General features: G+C 39.5%; 1 protein-coding gene and 1 long non-coding RNA gene across 3 annotated transcripts in view; one reads left to right on the top strand and one right to left on the bottom strand.

Moving 5' to 3' along the window:
• MED13L (mediator complex subunit 13L) overlaps window positions 1-27,323 on the top strand; it is a 307,435-nt gene that overhangs the window by 242,879 nt on the left and 37,233 nt on the right. For both annotated transcript variants that reach the window (XM_023241452.2, XM_023241451.2), the window contains exons 5-14: window positions 3,817-3,962; window positions 6,539-6,733; window positions 7,124-7,312; window positions 11,002-11,167; window positions 13,338-13,442; window positions 17,200-17,928; window positions 18,988-19,213; window positions 20,215-20,320; window positions 20,628-20,752; window positions 24,130-24,229. In XM_023241452.2, coding sequence (XP_023097220.1) covers window positions 3,817-3,962; window positions 6,539-6,733; window positions 7,124-7,312; window positions 11,002-11,167; window positions 13,338-13,442; window positions 17,200-17,928; window positions 18,988-19,213; window positions 20,215-20,320; window positions 20,628-20,752; window positions 24,130-24,229 — 2,087 coding nt within the window. The remainder of the gene's footprint in view (window positions 1-3,816; window positions 3,963-6,538; window positions 6,734-7,123; window positions 7,313-11,001; window positions 11,168-13,337; window positions 13,443-17,199; window positions 17,929-18,987; window positions 19,214-20,214; window positions 20,321-20,627; window positions 20,753-24,129; window positions 24,230-27,323) is intronic.
• Window positions 5,714-17,179, bottom strand: LOC123381091. The gene is made up of 3 exons (XR_006587599.1): window positions 16,953-17,179; window positions 13,320-14,108; window positions 5,714-6,007 (listed from the first exon to the last, which is right to left on the bottom strand). It is a non-coding gene; the product is annotated as an uncharacterized LOC123381091 (long non-coding RNA).

Here is a 27,323-nt window from a genome sequence, read left to right as displayed (position 1 = left end):
TTGTTTCAGTTATTGTTATTTCTATACCAGCTTTATTTTTATTTGGACTTACCCAGCATATCATTTTCTCCCTTTCATTTTCATTCTTGTGGTGTAGTTTTATTTTGTGTGGCTTTTATAAACAGTATGCAGATAGATGTACTTTATTTTTCAGCTACTCTGATGTATCTTTGTCTTTTTGGTAGGCAGAGAGTGAACAAATATTCCTATCTTTCCAAATTCAGGTTATACTAGCCTTTATTTTCACAACAATGCAGCCACATTTCCTCTTTAAAAAGTTTCTTTTAAAATGCCAAATACTCTCAGGGCACCTGGGTGGCTCAGTAGGTTGATCCTTCCGACTCTTGATTTCGGCTCAGGTCATAATTTCAAGGTTTTGGGATTGAGCTCCACACCAGTCTCTGCACTGTCAATATAGAGCCCAATGCGGGCTTGAACTCACAAACTGTGAGATCATGACCTGAGCTGAAACCAAGAGTTGGACGCCTAACCGACTGAGCCACCTAGGCACCCCAAAAATCAAGCCTGTTTAAGTGCTCTCCTTTTTTTGAGTCAGACGCTCAACTGACTGAGTCAGCCAGGCACCTCAAAAATCAAGCCTGTTTAAGTGCTCTCCTTGTTTTCAGAGAAGTTCTTCCCTGATTATGCACCTTTCCAAAATAGCACCCCTCCATTATTTTCTTAGTACCTCATTTCTTTCGTAGCACAAAATTTATCTATTTGTAGATAATTTGGTGGTATTGCTACTATTTATACTGACCATTTTGCTTACATGTTGGTTATTTGATATTAGTGAACAGGGGAGTAAGATGTGACAGTACCCCTGAAAGAGTAACTTGATCAAGAGAAGGTATCTAATGGCTTAGGGACCTGGGGCAAGTAAAGAGGAAGAAATACAGACTGTTCAAGAAGGGAAAGAGGATGAGCACAGGGGTACATTTACCGGGAAAAGGAGATACGTAGTCCTCTAGGACTCTGGGGAAGGGTGAGAGAAGTGTAACTTTGGACATGTTTAGGGTATAATAGAGATTAAATAAAGAATTGCTTGAATCAGACCTGATTTACTGAATAAAGAGTGGAAAAATAGATGGAGTTAGAAGGCTTAGAATTCTTGTCAGGTGGAGTGCCCTAAGAGAACAGGGTGAGGCTCCAATTTCAGTTTGAGGCAAGTTAAGGTGTTTAGTAGGAGGTTAGAAATGATGCAGGGGCGGGTGTAAGTTACACATTGTGCAATCACACTGATGAGGACCTATATTCTATTGGGGTGAATGTAGCATTGACTGAAGGTAGAATGTCATGAATGTGCTGTGAACACTATGTTAAGAAAGGGGGAATGAACTCTTATCCAGCTGTGCTCTAAACCATTGTGACTTTGGGCATAGTCTCCTCCCTGAATTTGAAAGGCGTTGATCTTGATCACCTCTACAGCCCTGTTCAATTGGCACACAATGAGAGCATATGAAATCGATGAAATTGAGTGAGGAATGGTTTAGGTTAAAAGGTGATGGGTGAGAAGAAGCAGAAACAGGTATGGTGCTTATAATAACCTTCTAACTCTGTCATAACAGTATCTAACGTAATATATCTATAATTGTTTTGTAGAGCCCCTTGTTTACAATGTTTATTCACATATCTGAACTCCTACTTAAAAGTAAAAGTTGGTGGGGGTTGGCTTTTGTATCAGACTACCTGAATTTTACTTTTAGACAAATGTCTAGATCAGAGAACTATGACGGTTGTTAGGTATCTTCATTGTATCTAGAGATTTGACATAATCTTTCAGAGTATCCTTTGTAGACAAGAAATAGTGAATGGGTGGCAGCACTCCAGTGAATTTGTAATTTGGGACTTACCTGATAAGATGACACAGGATTCTATTCTCATTGCAGTCTTTGTCACCATTTTTAGTGATGGCGTGGATAAAGATATTGATGGCTCGCTGATCAAATAGCCAGGACGTTAGATAACAGAATCAGAATCAAAGACGATCTCAGCAGGCTTCCACTAAGAGCCAAATATGACGAGATGAAACGCCATGGATGCCTCTAGTGCATGCCTCCAGTTGGGCCAGCACGCACACGGCACAAGGACAGGAGGCACGGGCTTCCTTCAGATCTTACCTCCATTACTCTCTGTGTGACATATGGCCCCACATTCAAAAGCATAAAAGAATAAGAATTGTGAATTCTCTTTCTCCCTCAGTCATGCCGTGTCATTCCCCAAAGGCAACCAGGATTATTAGGGTTTTAAAGTGTATGCTTCCAGAGAAATTTTATGCCAGTGTAAGCAAATTGTGTGTGTGTATATTCCCCCGACCCGGTCCCGTTTTTATACAGATGGGACTATATTAGCCACAGTGTTTTTGTGCCTTGGTTTTCCCCTCATATTCATGACTTTATGTTGGAGGTTTCCACATATCAATGTGGTCATTTTCTTTTAAGTGGTTGCACAGTATTACTTTGTAGGGATGAATCATAGATCAGAGTTTAGCTAACCAGTTCTTTGCTGATGGGCATTTTTGCTGTTTGCAGTATTTATTACAAGCAGTGCTGTAGTCAATAATTGTACAGTAGTTTTATCTATGGAATAAAGTCTTAGCAGTGGTATTGGTAGGCCAAAGGGGGATTCTACTTTCTAATGTCACTGTTGTCATCCCTGCTCTCCTGTGTCATGTATTCTTAGAAAACAAAAACAAAAACAAAAAAAAAAAAACCACAGAACTGTACAGTTGGAGAGGGTTGTAGATACCATCAAGTTCTCAAAGTCTGTCCTTGGGCTGGGGGTAGCTACAGGCTATCTCAACATACTTGTCAAGGAAGAATATATACGCTTCACTTTGTGATAGAATGAAAATGTTACCATTTTTATTTCAATTTTCCCTTAAAGCATTATAATTTTATACCTAAGCAAAATTTAAAGTTTTGAGTAGTACTCGAAATACAGTTTATAACATTTTAGGGAAATTTTGAGAAGAAGCACATCTTGGAGATGATTTTTTAAATGATAGTTGCCTGGCCTACAGTGACTTTGGTTCATCAGGCAAGTATTCTTACAAGCTGTCTTGAGAAATGGAGATATTATCACTGGCTTAGGGCCAAAGTTAACAACTTTGAAAGAATGTGCTACTGTAGTAATTTTGAAATTATTTTTCTCCAAGACACATCATTTTTATCAATTTTTAGCTAATTGTGTGGAAAATGGAGAAGTGGAATGCTTTAATAAAATTTTGTGATGAGAAGTAAATTGTAAAAATTAAGTGTAATATTACCAGCCCATTTAGAGACTTGTATTACCTTAGCAATTGTATATTGGGAATTTATATACAACTGTGTCCTTAATTGCTATTTTTAGATGAACAATTTTAACCGTGTTCAACGTTGTAAGCTTGTAAAATTTGATGTTATTGTTATGTCATACCAAACATAAACAAAACTATTTTATCATTGTCCCTAGAATCCGTTAAAAGCCAGTTCAGAAGATAGAAAGATGTTAAGGTAGAAAAATGTTAAGATTCTTTTTCTGTCCTTAGGAGTTTATAGTCAGCATAGGACACTTTATGCAAATGAAACAGGAGGCAATCTGCACAATAGCTTTCCAGATTTCATATTGTAGCGTAACTAGTGTCTTTACTTTGTCAACAGGTCATTGTTATGTTACTTGTTCAAATCAACTACAAGTATATGCTATTAATATCCACAGAGGCAGGCTTTGCTGGGTGATTGATAAAAGTAAAGCTGTATCCCGTCTGTAATTTCTGTGTCTAGCACTCATTTCCCACCAAAATGGAGAGTTGAATTTCTACTGTTTCTCTTATAGTGAGCATCTGTCCTGCGCGTTCACATTCTTTCTTCATGGAGAAAGTAATGTGTGCACAAGTGTGGAGATTGCCCAACACCAGCCAATTTATTTAATCAATGAGGAACATATACACATGGCTCAGTCTTCACCTGCACCATTTCAAGGTAAGTAAATGGTGATGTCCCTGTTGCCTACCTCTTCCCCACTCCGTGGATAGTCACCTTGCCCAGTAAGATTTGCAGATGGAGATGTTATCTTAAATGGACATTTTAAAACTAAGCGTGAGGGTCAACTTCTGAAGAAGAAAGGAAAGACTACCATTTCACACGAATAGCTTTCTAATGTTTTGCTGAAAGCTTATAGCTTACCACATTTACAACATGGTCTTAGGTGAAGTTGCATTAAGGAATAAAATGTAGAGCATTTCCTTCAGAACCAAAGGAGGTCAATAAGTATTTGAAAAATAGGACCCAATGAGTAACTGACAAATCATATCAATCAAAGGTTTTCATTGTTTTGTTTGTTCCATGGTTTCAGGCATGCAATGACCTACAGAAAATTACTGTTAAATTACTGTTTTTGAAATTTCATCCAGAATCAAATTTCTAGAGTTGCAGTTTCTTCAATAATGTTAATAACTTTATTATTTTATTTTAATTAAAGACTGCATTGATGGTAGTTTTTTATTGTAATTTAACTTAACATTTATAATTTCATTAATTCTCAACCAGTCACCTCAATATCCCCAAAATAACTCCATGTCCATTTTTTCTAACCATGAATTCTAAATCTTTAATTTTGTTTTTGGAATTCAGAATTTTCTATGAATAGCATTATAAATGTTACAGTACTTAAATGTAATAATATTAGATTGAACCATCTGGAAGAATTTTTTTTGGTTCAGTCTAATTTACTAGAGATGTCTGCTGTGGTCTCAGTATATCCCACAATGTAATTTTTTAAAAACACTGATATTTTAAGGGATTTAAGTAAAATATTTTTATGGACTTATTAACAGCCTGTCATGAGTGTTTAGCCTCCATATTGTTTATGATTGCCTTTTGGTTTCCTACAAATGATTCTGATTTAATTTGATAAAAACATCTGTTCCTTGCCCTAAAGATAATTGAGACTTTTTTTTTTAAGGTAAAAAAAGAACATTGAATCCTCATTTGACTGTGTCCTAATTATTACCTTTCCCCCCCTTACTTTGTAACACATTTTAAACTATATGCTTTATCATTATTTAATTGGGGATCTTTGCTATGTAAACTGCTACAAAATTCAAAGCCCAGTCGTCAAACTGTGCACTTTGGAGTTGTACAGTGTGTGCATATTGTGGATTACCAGAATTATTTAAATATTGTGTTTTCTTGACTGTAAAGGTGTTGAGGACCATCTAACTTCATTCTCGACTTTATCACTGAAAATGGAAGTGTTTATTTATGATAATAACGGAAGGAATTCCTAGTCATGAGGGAAGGCAACTAACCTTCTAAGTTGGGAAAGATAATATTAGCATTATCAGGTCTCCATAGACCACTTATTTAAAGGCTTCCTCATTTGCTACTGACGTCTTGAATCGTAGAAGACTTTTGTGGGATGTTATCCTGCTTATTTCCCATGATCGGTATGGAGAAGTTACATTCTTAGGGCAGGTATTAGCCTATAGATAATTATAGTAAAAATAATTAACCATATTGGTGTGGGAATTTCCTGGAAGTATTAATACAGAAACATTGCCCCTGACTCACTGTGTTGGTTGAAATCAGTATTTTTATCCCATCTGGCTCAGTGAGGAACAGGAGAGAGGCAACAAGGAGTATGTGATGTCTACAGCTATCTCTGTCTTGAACGATGTCATATATCAACTAGCTGTTAAAAAAAAATTAAAGCCATCCAAAGAAAGAACATCTCATTTTATGACTATGCTGAGATTTTTTTTTTTTTTTAGAAATTAGGGTTAAGAAAAAGTTTATCCCCAGAAAAGTGTTGTTTGGAAGGTTAGCCTCACCCCAAGGCCACAAACTGGCTGGGTTATATATTATATACAGCATCGTGTTAACTACATTTTTGTGTCTAGCTCAGTGAAAATAACATCAGGTCAAATACTGAAAGAGAAAGATAGAGGGATTTTGAGTCCTTTACTTTGAGTATAATAAATTTTATTTGGAGTTGTTTCATCAACAGACCTTCAAAACAGCCGTAACTGAAATTATAACGTAAGGATTATGTTTCAGACTTGGTACATTAAGACTTTTTGCTATACAAGTTTTCTTTATATCTTATTTTTAAAATTACTACAGACATTCAGGAAGTCTCAGAAACCCTGGGAAGAGTATTCAAGTTCTAGGCAGGTTTTGGGGTGTGCGTATTAAATGGCTTTCTTTTGTTATAAAAGATTCAGTGTTTGCATTGTATAGGCTATTATCAAACAGTTGTGTATACGCTTTAATATACAGATAGTTTATATTTTGTGTGTTGATACAGCTGTCTCATAATATTTTTACCTTCCCCATTTGATTTCCTTAAAAAATTGATGTGAGTTGAGAGGTGTGTAAGTAATAGGTACTAAAATGAGAAACTGTAAAAAATCAGACTTTGAAAGGAGTCAGGAAATTAAGAGCCATATCCAGTAAGCGATGGTATGCTTTAACCTAAATTACCACATATGCAGCATTACGCTTAAGTAGAAATCATCAAGTCGATCTTTAACATCTGTTTCTCCTCCCTGCCTTAGTACTGGTAAGTCCTTATGGCTTAAATGGCACGCTGACAGGCCAAGCATACAAGATGTCAGACCCCGCCACCCGTAAGTTGATTGAGGAATGGCAGTATTTCTACCCAATGGTGCTGAAAAAGAAAGAGGAGTTGAAAGAAGAAGAGGAGTTGGGATATGATGATGATTTCCCTGTGGCAGTCGAAGTAATTGTTGGTAAGAGAAAATATTTTGCCTGAAGAACTTTATTCTATCTTCTTCATCTTTCTTAATTTAAAAAGATAATCATTGAGATTCATCAAAAATAAGCTCCGTAATTCTCCCATCTTTTTTTTATTCTCTTGACACCGTGGTATATGCTGAGTAGTTATCTTGCCTGAAGCACCGAGGTCCCTGTATTCCAAATGCTATTATCATAATGTTGGAGCACACGTTTAAACAGCTATTAACTTAGGAAGGAATGGAGCGCATCACTTCTGGCAGGACCTCACGAGCGTCTCATGTTCATCCTTGAGCTTTGCCTCTGACCGCTAGAATAATCAAGTCGGCAGCCTGCTGTGAGCTGTTGCTCAGGCCCGGTTCACTCCTTGCTCTCTTTCCTCACAGGTGGCGTTCGGATGGTTTATCCTTCAGCATTTGTTTTAATCTCTCAGAATGACATACCGGTTCCTCAGAGCGTTGCCGGTGCTGGAGGCCATATTACCGTCGGGCAGCAGGGACTGGGTAGTGTGAAGGACCCAAGTAACTGTGGAATGCCTCTCACCCCTCCCACCTCTCCAGAACAGGCTGTAATGGGTGAGTACAATCCAGGCATGTCCTAGGTGGAGGAGGTCACAGAAAAGTACGTGGTTCCCTTGCCGTGGGACGGATGAGCAAACTCACGGTGAGACATGCCTTGTGGAGGAGGTGGAAGGAACACGACAGGGGGATTTTGCAAAATGGAGGAAGAAAATTTTCGGCAAACACAATTCCGGTGCTTCAAAATTTTAATTGTGCTGTGTTAGTCTCCACTCCATTCGGACAGTGTGGTTGCTTCTCTTAAGTTCGGTACACACTTCTATCCCTTTACACAAAATTAGGGTCCAAGCTGCAGGCTGCTCTTTTTTTCCTTAAACGGTGGAAAACACTAAATCAGAATGGCTGAAGCGTGTGCCCAGTTCACCATTGCCAGCCAAGGGCAAGTCTAGGATGATTCTTTCCTTATTATATTATAAAGTTAGACTGGCATCTAGGAACTCCGAATCAAATAATTTGTTCTGTCAGTAATCTGTCCACATTAGTGACAAGTATTAATTACATGTGAAAAATTTAAAAATGTCCTTAATGGAAAAATTCAGAAATTGTTTAAATTGGGAGCATTTTGCCTTCTTTGTTGAGTGGTATATTTTCTGTGTTAACTTTTTGGTTGTTGTAGTTGACTTCATTTTAATTGGAAATCTAGTCAGTAAGGAAAGGATACTCATCGGACTTGAACTGAAGTGAGATCATTTATAGGCTTTTTTAATGCGGGCCACGTTAGCAAAAGCATCAGAGTAAATAAAGTCTTGGGTGGTGAACTGAAAACAGGCTATCAAGCATGATACATACTTCCGTGGTTATTTTCACGAGATGAGATAAGACAGTATTTCAGAATTTCTAGCATGCTGCTTGGCATGTGGAGGGTATTCAGTAAGTGTTCATGGCTAAGCAATATATTGGGGACAAGGATAGATACTGTGATTGAATGCACCTAATTTAAAAACCTGGCTGTGTAGCTTTCACTAGGTGAGTTGGCTGTACTCACTTCTCATGCTTGTCTTGAACCTCCGTCTCCTTCTCTGTTAAGTACCGTGTACTTTACAGAGCCGTTACACATGCTAGGTGACGTACTCGCCAGAGCTCCGTAAGCAGCGGAGCAGTATGTGGATGGTGGCGTAAGTGGTTTTAAAGCGGTACTCAAAACACCAGCTCCAGCACACGTGATTGTGGTATCTAGAAGGAATTAGTCAGAAACTGTGTGGAAGGCATACAAGTGGGCAACACGCAGCCTCTGTCTTTGGGAGCAACGCACTTGCGAACACCGTGAAAAAAGGACATCCGACTCTAATATGGTGCAGCAGAGAATTTGGATGACCTGTTGTGAAAGGATTTGCTCGGTGTTTATTCAAAAAGAAAAAAGAGAAAAACGCTTTGACAGTTTTGTTTAATAATCATCATAGAAAAGATCTATTAATATAAAGACTAGAATTATCGGTATTTTGAAAAGTTGGTTAATTACATTTCCTCTTGAGGCTTGGATTTTAAACACGGGCTACATAAGTTGTCATCAGTTTTTGTTTATTTATCTGGTTGTTTTTCTTTTTCCTGGTACTTAGTGAAATTTATATTTAATGTAAAATTGAAAGCCTGCTGTATGCATGATGTCCTGGCATCCTGTCAGTTCAGAACTCTGAATTTCACAATTCAGAAACACCAGGTTCTGTTTATGGTGGTTTTCAGTAGGGACTTCCTCACTGTAGATCTTCAAATTACTTTCCCTGGACTCTGTGTGAGTATCATTGTGCTAAGCCCTGGGTAAATAAGTCCCCTGATGCCTGTGCTCGCTCTCTCTCTCTCTCTCTCTCTCTCTCTCTCTCTCTCTCTCTGTCTCTCTAACTAAAAGCCACTGGAATCTTTGTAAAGTGAATTTGTCTAAATTTTCATATGTGATAATAATTATGATACGTTGAAGTATAGCTTAGGACTCCTAATGTTTCTCAGAGTCCTGCTCAGCCTTGTCATTTGTGTAATGACTAACATTGCACATTGACGTTTTCCTAGATACAGGACAAAATGGGTTCCCTTTTCCCCTAAGATGGCCAAGAATCTCCTAGATTAGCTGGGGAAGGAGGGCCAGCTGGTTTTGGTGAAATCATTCATGCCACACGTGGATAGGTACATCAGCTTGCACCTTCTGTTTATAGAGATAATTTTGAGAAACAATATTCAACATGTATTTGACAGCATGGAGTACAAGTCTTATTTAATTCCCTTTGAGATATCATCCACCTTTTAGTTCAGTCATTAAAAGCTACTGAAAAGCATGAACTCAGTTTTAATCAGGAAAGACTGTGCCTTATTTTCCCCACCCGTCTCTTTCTTTGTTCATAAATTATCCCTTATGGTGCCATGGACATATGATCTCTTTAGCTAAATTGTAAGCTGTTTGGGGGACAAAGGGCTGTGTTTTCTATTTCTGTTTATTTCTCCACTTTTCCTAGTTTTATAATAAGCATTTGAAAATCCATTATAAAATTGAAATGAATTACTTTGTATCACAAACCAAGTAAAGATGAAAGATGGTAATGAAAGACCAAATTTTGTGTCTCCTTTAACTTAACTCATTTGTAATATAATAATACTTTTATAGGGAACAAGCAAGCAGTCTTCAGTTCCTTAGAACCGTAAGCATTTTGACACTGGTCTTTGTTTTTTGTTTTTTTAAGATAGAGCTAAGCCTAACCATTCAACTTATGTAACAGTAGTGTTCCATTGTTATCAGGACTATTAATTTGTGGTATTAGGATGTTTGTTTATCTTTCAGATGAGGGTAGAGATTTCTAGGGTGCTTAAAATTGATTATTTCGGTCAAGATGTTTTGATCACAGTTCGGTTGAGAATAAAACCCGGGATTTATTTATGAAGTCAAAGGGATGAAAGTAATTGAATCAGAATCTAATACTGAAAATCAACTTCAGTATTTGTCTTGTATGAGATAGAAGTAGTAAAATACTCATAACCAATAATCAGTATTACCAGCAATCATAATCAACATAATAGAAAGAAATGGATTACATGCCAACTATAGTTGGGAAAACTCAGTGGAGTTATTAGAGAGAAACTAGTGAATAATCCTCTGATACAGAATGTCGAGACAACCTCTTTCAGTGTTTTAGCACTAAGCTTTCATAAATAGTGTCAGGCATAAGGACAGACAGTTCCACACACAAATTTGAAATCTGACCTTGTTAAAAGCTTTGTGCCATTAAGTTCTTTTCTCCTACCCAGGGCACTGGGTGCAGTTGCACAGCCGTTAAGCTAAATGAGCATAAAGCTCCCTCTACTGTTTTGTTCTTCCTTGAAACTTATTTATTGTATTGGGGATTTAAAAATTTAAAACAATCTATTCATGTTTACATTTTTAATGTTACTGTGTAAATCCTTACAAGTAAGTTGTCTCCAATATCTGTAGAGTAGGAATGCCTCTGTGTGGGCACGCCCTTGGGGTGCGTGAGTGTCGATGTGTTTAACTATTTTAGGGAGAACACAGAGAAGCATACAAAGTGCCGGTCTGCAAATTATGCTCATAGTTACAGATAGTGCTGTTGCCAGGGGGGTGGGAACAAAGCTACGTGAATAATACGAGTTTCAACAATCAAAATATTTCTGTTAAATAAGCTTGCGGTCTACGTACAAGGAGACCTTTTCGGATAATTTCCATATTACAGATTGTCTTTCTTTTTCAGGGGAGAGCGGAGGTACGCAGAGTGCGGTCAGTCACCTAGGTTCCCAAGACGGGGGGATGATAACTATGCACAGTCCAAAGAGATCGGGGAAGATTCCTCCAAAACTCCACAATCACATGGTCCATCGAGTCTGGAAGGAATGCATCCTCAACAGAACCCAGTCCAAGTATGACTTCTGCATTCTGTCTGGGTCATGCTTCAGTAGCCGTCTCTTTGATTACTACATGAAGAGTGTCACTCACATTGTGCCACTGGGTGACCCAACCTGAGGGGTCATTGGATTCGTAGTTCATTTTTTTTTTTTAACTTAATAGCACAAAATTCAAAGCAAGGATGTTAAAGACGTTTACTTTACTGAATTTGATTATGTAGGAAATTTTGAAGTTCTGGTCATCTCAAGATTGGCACAGTATTCATCTGGCATTTTTTTTAGCACAGATGGTTTAGGACAGTAGTCAGTGGGTGTGGTTTTCCTTCGGATACCAATTTATGAATGTTTTCTATTTACAAAGGGAAATGACCTTCGTCGCATTTTCTGTGACATTGGCCTTCTGTTTTAAATGACAATACAGTTCTGAACTGAACTGATGACAGAGGGGTGTTTACCAGCAGCTGTGCTTCTGTTGGTTGATTTGGGGAAGCCATATTCTTTTCTTCCCCTACCAGACTTTGCTTCCTTCCTTTCCTCCCCTACCACCTATCCTCCTGCTCTCCCTCCCTGCCTTCCTTAACATTATTCTGGAAAAGAGGAAGAATTGATTCTCAGAAGAGACTGCTGATGATTATTTTAGTTGCATGAATGAAAGCAAATAGTAGTCGATAAATACTATTCTACTTATCCAAATTTACGTAAACAGATTCAGCATATTTTCACATCTCTTTTGATAGAACGGAGATGTCCCCTTTTTTGCCTGAGGAAAGTAAACAAATGAGTCTTCATTCTCTAGAACAGAATAAATATGGATGCTCTTGCCAATAACTGCTAAGAACTCCACTCCTTTTAGAAATTAATTAAGTGTTCTTCAGTGACTACTTAGAGTTCTGTATACAGATTTAAAACCTGTCATTTGGATCGAGCTTTTAGGAAATTCATACTATATATTTATTCCTCAGTGAATTGGTTCTGGAGTAGGCTGCTGATGAAGATATAGTACATAAATTCTAGAATAATTGCAGCAGGAGATTATATATCATGTTATAGAATTAAAAAGGTATCTTTAGTCACTAAAAAATGATCCTTTTCTTTAGAATAATTGGTACAGGTGTTTTCACCTCTATCTACGATGCCTGGATGATTTCCAAGTTAACGTTTTCTTTTTCTTTTCCTGTCATTTACTGTCTTTGATTTTTGTCACCACTAACCTATCACCTTCGCCCATTCTAACAGCCCTTCGTGGCAGCAGCACAGAGCAGGGAAGTGACACCCAGAAAGGCAGGGGAGGGTAGAGAGCAAGAGAAGTCCCTCCAGAGCCGTCATCGAAGCACTTTGCAATATCAGCTGTGGCAGAATCAGCAATACAAAAATACTGCCCGGTGTTTTCTTGTCACTGTGTAATAACAGACACTGCTTTTTGCTACCAATTACCAGTGACATGTAAGAGGTCATTCTTTTCTTGTCTTTAATTCGCATTACAAGTGTAAAGTGCTGCCCTTAAATGCTAGTAAATATAGGAGTTTTAAGAATGATTTAAATAGTCTGTCCCAGGGCATGTAATTCACAGATGCTGCAAAAAGATAATTTTAAAAATTTCAGTTATTTCTACAAAATTTAGGTGGCTTTTTAAAGCAACGGCCCATAGTGCCAGATAGTGTTTTAATTGCTCTGTGTGTCACCCGTGTTCAAATGTACTTTATTCTTTTTTTTTTATTTTTATTTTTTAATTTTTTTTTTCCAACGTTTATTTATTTTTGGGACAGAGAGAGACAGAGCATGAACAGGGGAGGGGCAGAGAGAGAGGGAGACACAGAATCGGAAACAGGCTCCAGGCTCTGAGCCATCAGCCCAGAGCCTGATGCGGGGCTCGAACCCACGGAGCGCGAGATCGTGACCTGGCTGAAGTCGGACGCTTAACCGGCTGCGCCACCCAGGCGCCCCCAAATGTACTTCATTCTTAAACAGAAGTATTTTGGATCCTGCTTCTTCTAGTGCAAAGAACAAGTTGATCCCCCCCCCCCCCCACACACACACACACATGCTAGCCTTGGGTTGCTTTGAGCCATCCCTCAGCTAGCTAACATTACTATGTGTAATGTATTTGGGTCTTTTAAACATTTTTCTCCCAGAGGTACGAATATTATCTCATGTTGACACAACTCACCTTTTTAACCTTATGTAGGAGGAGCCAAATGTCGACTCCAACTCTTGAAGAAGAGCCTGCTAATAATCCTGCTACTTGGGATTTTGTGGATCCAACCCAAAGAGTCAGCTGTTCTTGCTCTAGGTAGGTGGTGGACGAGGCAGAACGGGGGTCGGATCGGATGGTGGCACCTTTTGTTGGCTGTGTCTCCTGGACTCTCAGACCGCTTCTTCCCCATCATTTTGTTTTGTCTTTTCTGTTCAGCCTTCTTCCTCCTCCAGTAGAGAAGAAAAAGATAAGTCTTTTCTTCTATGCAGATGGTACGGTTTTATTGTCAGGCCTCAAAAAGAGCTTTGTTAGATGACTGGCCCTGTGATCCAATTGTTCCCACAAGTTTCTTCACAGTAGCTACCTCAAAACTAAAGGCATCAGTTTGATAAGACAGTCTCTTCCCCTTTAAATGAGTTTATTTCATAATTCTTAATTTTAAATAGAGAAAAATATTAAATAAGTTGGCTAGAATTCATAGGATTTGGATTAAACAGGCCTTCCATAGATAATTTGTTTTGTTGTTGGTACTGGTGTGTTTTGATGCTTGAGGCAGGTATTTGGTAACATCTGCCAATGGCTAAAATTCTTGTTCATTCATTTAGATATTTGAATAGAACCCTGAGTTGATCTCTGTAGAAAATTTTTGCTCTCATGGGTATTACCTTGACTTATCACTCCTTGTGGTAGTGGAGTCCTATTGTCCTGGGCACTCATGAGGGTTCTTAGGTTTCTTTTCTTTTCTCTTCTTTTCTTTTCTTTCTTAATTTATTTCGAGAGAGAAAGAATGAGAGCGTGCAAGTGGCAAAGGTGGGGTGGGGGGGGAGAGAGAGAGAGAGAGAGGATATGAATCTTAAGCAGGCTCCATACTCAGCACTGAGCCCAACGCAGGGCTCAATCCCACAACCCTGGGATCATGACCTGAGCCAAAATTAAGAGCTGGTTGCTTAACCGACTGAGGCACCTGGCACCCCAAGGTTCTTGGATTTCTTAAGTGTGTGTCAGCCTTACCCCCAGCTCAGCTGACTGTTGAACATATGATGGTGATTATTCACTTAATGAGCGCAACTGGGAGTAGCTTTGCTTCCAAACTGTGTATTTTCACATGGGATACTGCTCAGCACTTAGAAAAAGTTCAGTGGAGATCATGCATATTAAGACAAAGGCCATTCATTTCCCTAGTTTAGATAGGGGTTCTTAATGTGGCATAAATAAGTTGGCTTCCGAGTAAGGAGGCAGTCAAATGACTCCTGAGAATATATGCAAACTGTGTGTGTGTGCACGCATGCACACGTGCGCGTATACACACTTAAACAACAGTTTTGACACCACCTTCCTGTCCTCCCCTGCCCTTATTGTTGATTCTCTTTGTCAAGCTCTGCCTTACTAGTCAGCCTTTTTTTTTTCCTTTGAGAAACATTGTAAGTATCAGCCTAATAAAACTCACTATTGATTTTTTCAAAGAGGATGTTTTTGAAGAAGTTGCTCCTCTCTGAGCATGTGAGAATCTCTCTCTGATCTCAGGGTAGGTATGGTATGTCAGCTGAATCTCTGTTTTACTTCTGTTTCTTGGCCATTGTAAATTGTGTGACAAAAAGTATTTTCCTATTAACATGGATTTCTAAACCGCCTACAGCCAAGTTATAGGCCACCTTTAGAAAGTATCTAGGATAAAAATGTTAGTGTATTTAACTTTGCTTGTGCCTTCGTCTTGTTTTTGGTCTTAATCTAGATTTTTCACCTTTTTACTGATTTCTGTGACATTTTTATTTGATACCTCAAGTTCTTTTTACCTGAAGTGTAAATAAATAACACGTTTTCTTTTGTCCCCTGAAGTTAATCCTTTTTTTTCTTCATCAGATCTTTACCTTCAGGTCTGTTTTGTAGTTATGCATTTGATTCTGTTGAGTCCCAAATATTTATCTCTAGACGTGACTTCCCATATATGCTTTAGTCTTATATTTACGGGGGTACCTTTGAGAAATACCCTTGATATTGACAAGTCTCTTTTCTCACAGATCAGGCACATTTTTTTAAGTCACCATTTTCCCTTCTCAGCCTAAAGACATTATCATTTATGTATTTTTTTCCATTTTATAGATGATTTTTATCCTTGTATTTCACAATGACTTCCTTTGAAATATCTATGGTAGTAATTCTATTTTCCCCATTCTTTTAGCCACTGTGTGTGTTTCTACAATGTTTGGCCCTGCTTCTGGTTTCTTCCCACCAATGGACCACCCATATAGTTAGCTTTCTGAGCCTGATTTGCCTGCCTGCTCCATGGAGGCCTTTTACCTGTTCAGAGATTTGCAGTGATAGTCTGTTACTTACTGATGTGTCCCTAATTGTAACCATTTCACAATGTAACTGAGTCGTTAAGTACAATTGAAAAAAAAAAATGACTTTATATGAGATTATCTAGTTTGCAAAAAGTCCTTACTTTGAAGAGGCTATCATAAAATATCTATCAAAGGATTGGTGTGGTTAAATGCTCTGAGAAAGTCCAAATGAAAAAGTTTTATGTAAAAGACTTTTAGAGCTTAGGTTTTAAAATAAGCACCCCTAGAAGATTTGATTGAGATATTTTTCAGATGAGACATTCACCTCTTACTGTGGTATGGTGCCCCGCAGATTTAAAGCACAATTTTTACCTTATTGACAATAGCCTTATGCTTAAACAACCTTCTTCAAAGTCAGAATTTTTTTTTTTTTTTTCGAGTAGCAAGGACTTTAGCAAGAGTCTTTTTGGATTATCTACTGCAGGATTACCAAACCCATTATGGAATGGTCCACTCCTCACACTGTTTAATGGCCTTATGGGGCAGGGTGGCCATCCTGCTGTCCCACTAAACCATCCCATTATGCCACACAAATCCGTTTTACTGCCCACTAGGGCATCATTTAGTGCAATGCAGCAGTAATTTAATGCCACCCTAGCGGCCTCAGAGAGTTACTGCTACACCGGCAGGAGAGCTTACATGTTTCCCTGGGTTGATTTATATATTGGGAGGAACTGGCTGACCTGCTATATAACTTTGTTGCACAGATTAAACCTTGGCATCGTCTCGTGGGCCCTTACTGAGCAATATCTCACACCTGTGCTTACCAAGAAGTGTGTTAGGGTATGAGCAGACTTGCCATCCTGCTTGGTACAGGTGCATTTGTGTACATGTGTGCTTTTAGTATTCACTCCCCCTCTTTTTACTTCTAAGTTTGTGAGTCGGTAAGATCCAAAGTTGTCTTTCCTTCCTTCTTTTTTCCAATAATAGTGGCGTATAAGGTTTGTAGTCTGCTTATTCTATTAAATATTTGTAGGATTGACCCTTGGTTTCACACTTTGGGGGAAAATCGCATAATTATTTTGTTCCCAATTGACAAGACTACAAGCTGTTATAAACCATTCTATATTGGACTTAGTAGAGTGTTGTAAGATAGAAATTGGAAGCTTTTTTTTCTCTCTTTCTTGGCGAATGATCTCATTACTCTTGGTTTTAAAATGCAGTGTGAACACATTATCTGAGTCCCTTACCAAATTTGAAAGATTTGGGAATTTTGCAAATCCGTCTTTTGGTACGCGCTGGCGACATTAAGTCCATCTCTTACCTGCTGGATTGTATGCGACCGGTTCACTACTCTCTGTCAGAGTGTGTTGCGGTTTTTGTCATTATAAAAATAATGAGCCTGGAGACCTTTTCCGTGTGTTAGTGCAGCCAGTGTGTGCTTAGAAGGTACAGCCTTCTCAGAGGCATCTCTTTTGTAATGTCATAATGGTGCAGGGATGTCATACTTCAGAAGAGTGCAGTTGTTCTCAGGTGTGCGTTTCTTAACCTTATTTTAATTCTCATTTCAGGCATAAACTTCTAAAACGTTGTGCAGTAGGACCCAGTCGACCTCCCGCAGCATCTCAGCCAGGCTTCGGTGCAGGACCATCATCATCTTCATCTTTACCACCTCCTGCTTCCAAGCACAAAACGACAGAAAGACCAGAAAAGGGAGACAAGTTGCAGAAGAGACCCTTGATACCATTTCACCACAGGCCGTCTGTGGCTGACGAGTTCTGTGTGGAGCAAGATACACCAGGACAGAAGCTAGGGTTGGCAGGGATCGACTCCTCCCTAGAGGTGTCTAGCAGTAGGAAGTATGATAAACAAATGGCCGTGCCTTCCAGAAATACAAGCAAGCAAATGAATCTGAATCCTATGGATTCACCTCATTCCCCTATTTCCCCTCTGCCGCCAACACTCAGCCCTCAGCCACGAGGTCAGGAAACGGAGAGTTTGGACCCGCCATCTGTCCCTGTGAACCCAGCCCTCTATGGAAACGGGCTAGAACTCCAGCAGTTGTCAACTCTGGATGACAGGACTGTCCTCGTAGGCCAAAGACTGCCTCTGATGGCAGAGGTCAGCGAGACAGCCTTATATTGTGGGATTAGGCCCTTGAACCCGGAGTCGTCAGACAAGTCGTGGAACAGCTACCGTCTCCCGCCCGTTGACGATGCTGAGTTCCGGCCTCCAGAGCTCCAGGGCGAGAGGTGTGATGCCAAAATGGAGGTAAACTCAGAGAGCACCGCGCTGCAAAGGTGAGGAGACTCTGTCCCACCCACCCGATCGCCCGCCGACCGAGGCATAGGGTCTCGAGGATCAGGGCTACCCTCCTCACGTCTCCATTCCATCCCTCCAGAGCCAAATGAAAGAGGCTTTTCTTCACCATTCGAGACTCTGCATTTGGAAAGTGTTTCAAAGTCGAGTGCTTTGTCCTTCTTGAGGTTTCACACACATGCACACACGTGTCGTTTAAACATGTTGGCATATAAAGGTTTCATTATGGCATTTAGTACATTAGTGCGGATTTATTTTTGGCCTGCTGTTTGTTAGTCACAGAATGTAGCTTGGTGAGACTTTCCGTATTGTGGTCAGTGCCACCCTTTATATGTTGGCACTTTTAAGGAGGGCTTCAGGTGCATTCAAGTGTGTATCCTGCATCTAGTAATAATACTATTTATAGTGCTTTTGAGCTGCCCCATTATTCTTCACAGTTTACACAGACCATCTCAGTTACTCTTCACCACCACCATATTACTACTTTATTTCATAGCTGAGAAAGAAGCGAGGGTCATGCAGTTAGTCACTGGCGTAGATTGAACTTGAACCTAGACAGTCTGTTCTTAAAGCCCATCTGTGCTCTTAACCGGAATCCCTGGAATCAGAGACAAAAGCATCTACTCCTCACAAAGACCTACTAAGTTTTATTTGTGAACGTACTCTCTAAAAGAACTTCTTTATAGAGATAAATTTTCTAAGTTTCATTTAAGCTTTGCAAATGCTTTAAATTTTTTTTTTAAATGTTTATTTATTTTTGAGACAGAGAGGAGACAGAGCATGAACGGGGGAGGGTCAGAGAGAGGGAGACACAGAATCCGAAACAGGCTCCAGGCTCTGAGCTGTCAGCACAGTGCCCGACGCGGGGCTTGAACTCACGGACCGTGAGATCATGACCTGAGCCGAAGACGGCCGCCCAACCGACTGAGCCACCCAGGCGCCCCTGCAAATGCTTTAAATCATAAATGCTGCTTTTTTTTTTTTAAACATCAATCTTTTTACTTTAGCTTGCTTAAATCATTGTTTGTTTTCCCTTTTAGACTCTTAGCACAACCTAACAAACGGTTTAAAATCTGGCAAGAAAAGCAGCCCCAGATGCAGCCACTCCACTTCCTTGACCCATTGCCTCTGTCTCAGCAACCTGGAGACAGTTTGGGAGAAGTCAATGATCCATACACCTTTGAGGATGGCGACATAAAATACATCTTTACGGCAAACAAGAAATGCAAACAAGGGGCAGAGAAAGATTCCCTGAAAAAGAATAAGGTACCATTTAACATAGAGGGTGTCCAGCATGGTGTGGGTTTTGATCTCTGTCAGTACAACGTGTGTGGGAAAACTTCTGAGGCAGAATGTTTGAGATAGTCTTGCCTGATTGCTCTGTCCCCATATTCATGCTCTTGGTACTATTGTATTGAACAGCGTATTGTTCCTTTTTATGTCATGGCTCACCTTTGTTTAAGAGTCCGCTGAGCATAAATGAAGCCTCATATTTTCCAGGCTGTAGCTTGTACAGTGCATGCTTCCTCTCATACGCTAATTCTGGTTGGCCTATGCTCCCTGCTCCCTTCTTTTTAATTATTATTCCAAAACACCCAAAATGTGAAGAAAAAATAGGCTGATGACAGTGTCTATTGTTTATTGAGTGCTTGGTATGTCTACCATACCAAGTGCTTTATATATGTGTCTGAATTAATACCAACACTACCTCCTGGCTTATGTCGGTATTACTTTTACTGGTTTCATTGTCATAAAATTGAGTACTGGGGGTGTGTGCTGTCTTTAGCCTTAAATTTTATAGCATTCCAAAATACTGGGCCATTTAAAGAGGTATTCTTGAGAGTAGAGGAAATAGGGCAATTAAGAAGCCAGTACCGTTCCGGAAAATGCTTCCAGGATTCCTTTACAGAGATCTGTCTGGGTCCAGAAAGCTCGAACCGCAATTCAGCATCTAAAATGTTATTAAAGGCAGCTTTTAACACCACGGCAGGACTGTAGTCAAATGCCACCAGTACTGACTAGCCATAAAACCCAGATTGACTCAGAATATGCCATAGGATTGGAGGGAAAGTGTGGGAGTTTTGGGTTCTGTTTAAATTCAGGGAAAAGGACCGATCTTTTATTTCCCTTGGTTGCATAGACCATGGTTTATCATACTTGTGCTCATAACAAGTTCCATTCTCCCCTCTAATTCTTTGTGTTCTCCCTCATATTCCACACTTTGGGTTGGTGTTCATGTGTTTTGTTTGGCTGAATTTATTATACAGTCAGAGGATGGATTTGGTACCAAGGATGTCACTACACCAGGTCATTCCACGCCGGTGCCTGATGGGAAAAATGCCATGTCTATTTTCAGTTCTGCTACTAAAACAGGTGTGTACAATGATTATTTGCCTCACTTGGATTGTTGCTAAAGTAAAATGCAAGGGAGATGCTTCTCAATTTAGAATTATATTTTTACTGTAATACCAATAATTTGATCTCATCTTGAATTTTTCATTGTTTGTTTTTCAGTTATTTTCAAAACTGATAAACGTATTTGGAAATAATTGTCTCTAAATTTAACTGAAAACCTAGGGAAAAAATTCACAGGCAGGTCTGCTCGTTGAGACCCATGTCCTCTCCTCGGTCCTCTCTCGGTGAAGTTGTTCATTCTGGGTCTTCGCCTCCTTCCCTGCAGATGTCCGGCAGGACAGTGCTGCTGGCAGAGCCGGCTCCAGTAGCCTTACCCAGGTGACAGATCTGGCACCTTCCCTGCACGACCTAGACAACATCTTTGATAATTCCGATGACGACGAACTTGGGGTGAGTCTGCCATGGCTCCACAAGCAGAAACTTCCCGAAATGGGAGGATGTGTGTCGCTGTCGGAGTTCCTCCTTACTGTTTGGTCTGCTGAATTTGGGGGCCCTGTTTCAGGTTCAGAATCCTCTTCAAAAATGTTGGTATGCCTTGAAAGGATTCTAAAAGCGGCTCGTGTCGTCTCTAACACGCCTTGGGTTCTGTTTGTTGATGGTTGGTTTTTTTGTTTTTTTATTATTAGTGTTATTCCTGTTGTAAATATTAAAATCTTTCACATTCAGTATATGTGCTGCCGAAGGGAGCACGAAAATCTTCACATTTAGTTTAAAAACATTTTTTTTAAAGACTGAGCGCTTTTTTTCTTTTAGGTTTTATTTATTTTGAGAGAAACAGAAAGCGAGTGGGAGAGGGGCAGAGAGGGAGAGAATCCCCAGCAGGCTCTGTGCTGTCAGCACGGAACCCAACATAGGGCTCGAACTCACAAACCACGAGATCGTAACCTGAGCCGAAACCAAGAAGTCGATGCTTAGCTGACTGAGCCACCCAGCTGCTCCTTTCACAGTTAATTTTTAAATCCTTCTAACTATCACGAGACTAGTAGAAGTGTGTTATGTAGACCCTTTAGCTCAGATTTTAAAGATAATGCCCATAACGTTTTATTCATCTCATCAGTCAGAAAGTAGTCTACGTTTTGAGAGATAGACAAGTATGATGCATACTTTTTAAGGTTATGACACCGTAGTGGGGAAGTAGGATTTACGTACAAAGAAGTTAAATAATACCAGGTATGATGTGGTTAAAGTGACAGATAAAATTTAAAATTCTTGGGTGAACAGCTGAACTGAGTCAGGAAATTTGTGTCCTCATCCTCCTAACCACCTCTGTACTTTTGGGCAAATAGAAGTACCTATAATTTCTGGGGGGCCTAGAAATGAGTAAGATAGGCCCTCTCTTCAGAGAAGTAAGTTTATTTTTCTATCACTTATGTATTTACCTTCCTTCCCTTCTGCCCTTTTCCCATATATTTGTTAATCACTTGATGATCAGTTCCGTTGTGACATGTACACGAGGTTACAAATATTACCACCCTTATACTTGAGATACTCACAGACCTCAGGAGAAATAGCTTGTAAATAAATGTAAACATATACTTCAAAAATACACACACACACACACACACACACACACACACACACACACACATACACGTGCGCGTACTTATTACTGAGAGTGTAGTAATTGACTTGCGTCTAAAGATGCTGGGTGTTCAAGTACGAAGTGACAGGCAAACAGTGTTTAAGTTAAGGCTTAAACTTTAAGTAGGAATCAGAATTCTAAAGCCTGTTCTCACTGTAAAATAAAATGTATCTGATTAACCGATATTATACACTATTAGTAATGTAAGTACTTAGAAGATGATATCATAATGGCCTCCAAGAATGGATTTGACTTGAGATGTGGAAAGACAGGGTTATTGAGATAGAGGGGAGAGACATCAGTTCGAGCCTGGAATGAGCCTTGATTAAGCAACAAGAACGAACTAGCTTGGGGTTGGGGGGGATAAAGAACAGACCACTGGTCTGCTCTCTGACTGGTGGGTAAAGATTGACAGGGTTAAGAAGGTTTTTGACCATCCTTATGGCTTTGGACTTTGAACTCGGCCTGTAATATGTTCCTCTGTGAAGGCTGCTGAGTGTGGACCTGAGCTGGCTTCCATCAGTCTCTTACACAGAAAGCAGGGGTACTGTTGGGTAACTTTCGTTGGATTAAAACACAAGGACCTAAATTCAGGCAGTGGCTGCATGAAGGAAAAGGACACAGCAAGGAGAAAAACATTAGTACGAGAAGTGACATGTTTCCTTGTGGTAGATCCGGGCCTCGGAGAGCCATTTGGAACGTGACTGTCACCCTAAAGCCGGGTATTGTCTGGGATTGGTTTTGATGATCCTTAGGGTTTGGTCAGATGCTTCGGTAGTGATGGTGGGGAGGAAGTATGAAAAGGAATTAAAGAGAAGTGGAAAGAAGTAAGAAAAGGGAAAAAGCAAGCATTACAGAGCAGCTGGGGACTGTTCACACCACATCCCTAGTGATTCCTGTTGGTGTCCGAGCCCCGGCACTTATACTCTCTGTATAAATCATGTATTCCTGTTGGACTAAATGAAGATTCATTTACTTTTTTTTTTTTAATATAGTTTTAGGAACGTTAATGTGTGATGGAGGGTTGGACATTTTTAATCTAATTTTCATTTCTCCGAAATGTTTGTTCACTCTGATTTCTAGCCTGGCATTTAATCAAGAGAATCATTCACCTTAGAACCGTTTTTGCTAATTTGTCTTACTGATAACTGGCATTATGTGGCTGTTGTCCACGTTTCATCTCAGATGTCTTTGAATTTAATTTCACACTTCAACTCTATGTCATTGAATAAATACACATAAAGGCTTTCTGTTTGTGAGAATCTTTTTTCCTTTGGTCACCAATTCATTTGAGTTCTTAAAGATAATCTTGCCTATTAAAAGACTTAATTTATTTTGAATAACAAAGAAAATTCCTCTGCATATTTCAGTAATTTTATATGATATGGTTATTTTTTATGAAGAAGAATAGTAAATGTGGGAATAGGAGTAGAAGATACACGTTCGTGTGTGTGTGTGTGTGCGCGCTTGTGTGTGTGTGTGGGTGTGTGTGGTGAAAAATGAAAGCGTACTACTTTGGGAGGACTTGAGGTCACTTCTTTTAACTGCCTGCTTCCAAACAGAAGGAAAACCAGACTGATAATTAATTACTACTTGGAGGCACCACCCTAATTTAATTATTGTGTCCCTGAAACCACTTCTCTAACCACCTGGGAGGAAGATTTGCTTAAGGTCTGCGAGTTCTGCTTTGCTGGTGCAGTCTGCCCTTACAAGATCTGTGCAGAGACTTAGTCACTCTGGTTTTCATTCTTGATAAGCTTGTAGCCTTCTCCTTTGCTTCACTGTCTGCTGGTATTACCAGAAGTTCGCTTGGTAGATCCTGTGTAAGGAAGCATCTTTCCTTCATTCCAGAATATCAGTAGGCACATGTTAAGAAATTGTTGACTAATGGGGCGCCTGGGTGGTTCAGTCGGTTGAGCGTCTGACTTCAGCCCAGGTCATGATCCCGCACTTCAGGCGTTCGAGCCCTGTGTCGGGCTCTGTGCTGGCGCCTTGGAGCCTGGACCCTGCTTCCGATTCTGTGTCTTCCCTGTTGTCTGCCCCTCCCCCACTTGCACTCTGTCTCTCTGTCTCCCCAAAATAAACAAACATTTAAAAAAATCCAAAAAAAAGAAAAAGAAGCAGTTGTGGCTCTACTTGTATACACGTGTGTTGCCCTGTTTTAATAATAATAATCTTTCCTTAGGCTGCATCACCTGCGCTGCGCTCATCCAAAATGCCTGCAGTTGGGGCAGAAGACCGGCCTCTTGGGAAGGACGGAAGAGCTGCTGTTCCGTACCCACCAAGTAAGAAAAGGAAATTGAGCTTTGCCGTGCTATTTACAACTTACACAGAGTGTTCTCATACTCACTGGTGCCTTATCTGAGACTCCCCTCTCCCTGCCTCTTTTCTTTTAACGGAATATTAACTGCAAGTGAAAACTTGTACAAGTTAGAATTCCTTCAGTAGCAGGCAGCTAAGACACCATCTTCGTTTGAATTCCTTTTGCTCTTGTTTTCAAATTAAGAATTAACTTTTGTGGTTTAAAATGTGGAAAAACATGTTTTAGGTTTGTTTCTCTAATAGCCTTTTTCCCAGTAGAATAAATGCTACGCAATGATTTTTAGAATGATATTCCACTATAAGAGTATAAGATGTTTCAATTTTCGTAAATTTAATTTACACAAGAATGATGAACATTTGTTTTCTATGGTCCTTTTCCTAATTCATACTGAGCTTTTTGTGTTTCCTTTTGAGATCAACTACTTTATTATGTTTGATGACAAGAGGAGGAACTTCTCCCCCCCCCACCCCCCCCAATTATTCTTCACCCTAGGAAACTACATTATTCTACGAGAGAAAAGAAAGTCAGGGTAGCTTATGTGGATACTCTGAAGCAGAAACATAATTCCATTGCAAATCATTCTTTAATACCTTCTCATTAACTTCAGCTGGTAATGAGAACAAATTGAGGGGAAAAACCACTATGTCATAGGGATGAGTCAAAAAGTTTTATGAACCTATAAATGTGTGCTGATTTACTCAAATGTAGAAGTGTGAAGTATACAGAGATTGGATTTTGACAGCTTTAGGAGATCCATAGCTTTTTAAAATATGCAAAGCTTTCTCAAGCATGACATGTATGAAAATGAATAATGGTAGCCAGCCAGTCGCTGTAGTTTTTTTTTAATTAAACATTTTTCTTTTTTTATTACTCTGCACTGCAGAATTTTGCAAACATGGAATTCACAGATTAAAAGAAACAATATTAAGATAGATACCTATGGAATAGGTCAGATGAATGAATTTTTTCCCTTGTTTTGAACCAGTTAATCCGCTGCCCTTTTTGACATTAAGTGACAATGTAGCAATGTTAAATGTTAAAATGTCTGCTGACTTGTCCAAGATTATTGGACCCAAAATATTGCATTCAGAAACCACTCTGCTAGGAAGTGTCATTGCTCAGGAAAGTATATGGTATACTTTCTTCTCTCTCTCATTTTTATTCAGAAAATAATTGTTTCAAAAAGAAGCTACTCAAAATTTTATAATAAAGTACAGGCTATAAAAATTAATTAATTTGCAATATAGCAAAAATATTAGCATTAGGATAATACATCTATATAAGAGTGAATGGGATCTTTTGAAGCGCACGAAGTATGTGTGAGGAAATGTGTGGAAATGGACATATCTGCAATATCTCTCCTCCCGCAACATGACAGTGAAATAGCATGGCAAGAAGTTCTCATCTTTATTGTACATGGAGGTGGAAGACAGACATATTATAAAATTTAGTGTGTAGAGCAGCACCATCCAATCTAATAGAAATACAGTGTGAAGGGGGCGCCTGGGTGGCGCAGTCGGTTAAGCGTCCGACTTCAACCAGGTCACGATCTCGCGGTCCGTGAGTTCGAGCCCCGCGTCGGGCTCTGGGCTGATGGCTTGGAGCCTGTTTCCGATTCTGTGTCTCCCTCTCTCTCTGCCCCTCCCCCGTTCATGCTCTGTCTTTCTCTGTCCCAAAAATAAATAAACGTTGAAAAAAAAAAAATTAAAAAAAAAAAAAAAAAAAGAAATACAGTGTGAATTGAGAGCCACATAGCAATTTTAAATTTTCTAGTAGTTGCATTAAAGAACACAAAAACCATGTAAAATTAATTTAAATAATATGTTTATACAACTTAATATAACCAAAATAGTGTCATTTTTACATGTAATCAGTATTAAAAATATTGAGGTGCTTTACATTCCCTTTTTGAACTAACTCTCCAGAACCTGGTGTATATTTTATACGCACAGCGCATCTCAGTTTGGACAGCACCTGGTTTGCGTGCTCTAGAGCCATATGCGGCAGTGGATACGGTCTTGGATGGAATAGGTCCACGGTTACTCATTTGTATATGTCATAACATAATAATAAAGAGAGCAGCACACAGTAATAACTAGGTTTGGCTTAGCACCAAGTCTGTGTTAAGGTAATGTTATACCAATACATACAATAACACACCTCATCTCCAGTCCACTCTGGTAGCTGTTCCCGCTCTTGCTTTAACATTTTTAGAGGGAAAATCCAAGAGGCAAGCCATGGAGGAGCCTTTCTTTTTGGAGGACCAGAGTGTTTCTCTGGTTTCTGTCGTCTTTCTGTCTCATCCATGTCGAGTGCAGTTTGTTTTTTCATCTCAAACGTTGTTTAGGGTCATATCTTTTCAGAAATTCCTTGTAACTTAACAGCATTTTCATCTTTTTGTAGTCAAAAGAACATGGGCATGGCGGACTAATTATTACTCACTTCATCACTTATTGAATGTTTCGGTGTTATGTGGCAAAGTGTTGACTTCCATGCATACGTTATGTTATTTAATGTATATCAAAAAAAATAGGAAGGTAGATACGATTACCATTTGGCAGATGAGGAGCTTGAAGCTAGAGAGGCTATGAGTCTTCCTTAAGAATATCTGACAATGGGGCTCCTGGCTGGCTCAGTCAGTGGAGTGTGTGACTCTTTTTAAATTTTTTTTTACATTTATTTATTTTCGAGAGAGAGAGAGCACAAGTGGGGGAGAGGCAGAGAGAGAATGAGACACAGAATCCGAAGCAGGCTCCAGGCTCCGAGCTGTCAGCACAGAGCCCGACATGGGACTCGAACCCACGAACCGTGAGACCATGACCTGAGCCGAAGTCGGACGCTCGTCTGACTGAGCCACCCAGGTGCCCCTGGAGTGTGTGACTCTTGATCTCAGGGTTGTGAGTTGAGACTCCCATATGTTGGGTGTAGAGATTACTTAAAAATAAAATCTTAAAAAAATACAGATTTGATAATAAGAATGCTGAAGGCCACTTTTTAAAGTGAATCTCTGGCAAGTGGAATCTCATTTTCCATACTTTCTTGTGTGTGTTCTTTTT

Source organism: Felis catus, chromosome D3 (assembly GCF_018350175.1).
Source record: "Felis catus isolate Fca126 chromosome D3, F.catus_Fca126_mat1.0, whole genome shotgun sequence".
Lineage (NCBI taxonomy): Eukaryota > Metazoa > Chordata > Mammalia > Carnivora > Felidae > Felis > Felis catus.
The sequence above is the reverse complement of the archived record's forward strand: the minus strand, read 5'-3'. Positions and strand labels throughout refer to the sequence as shown.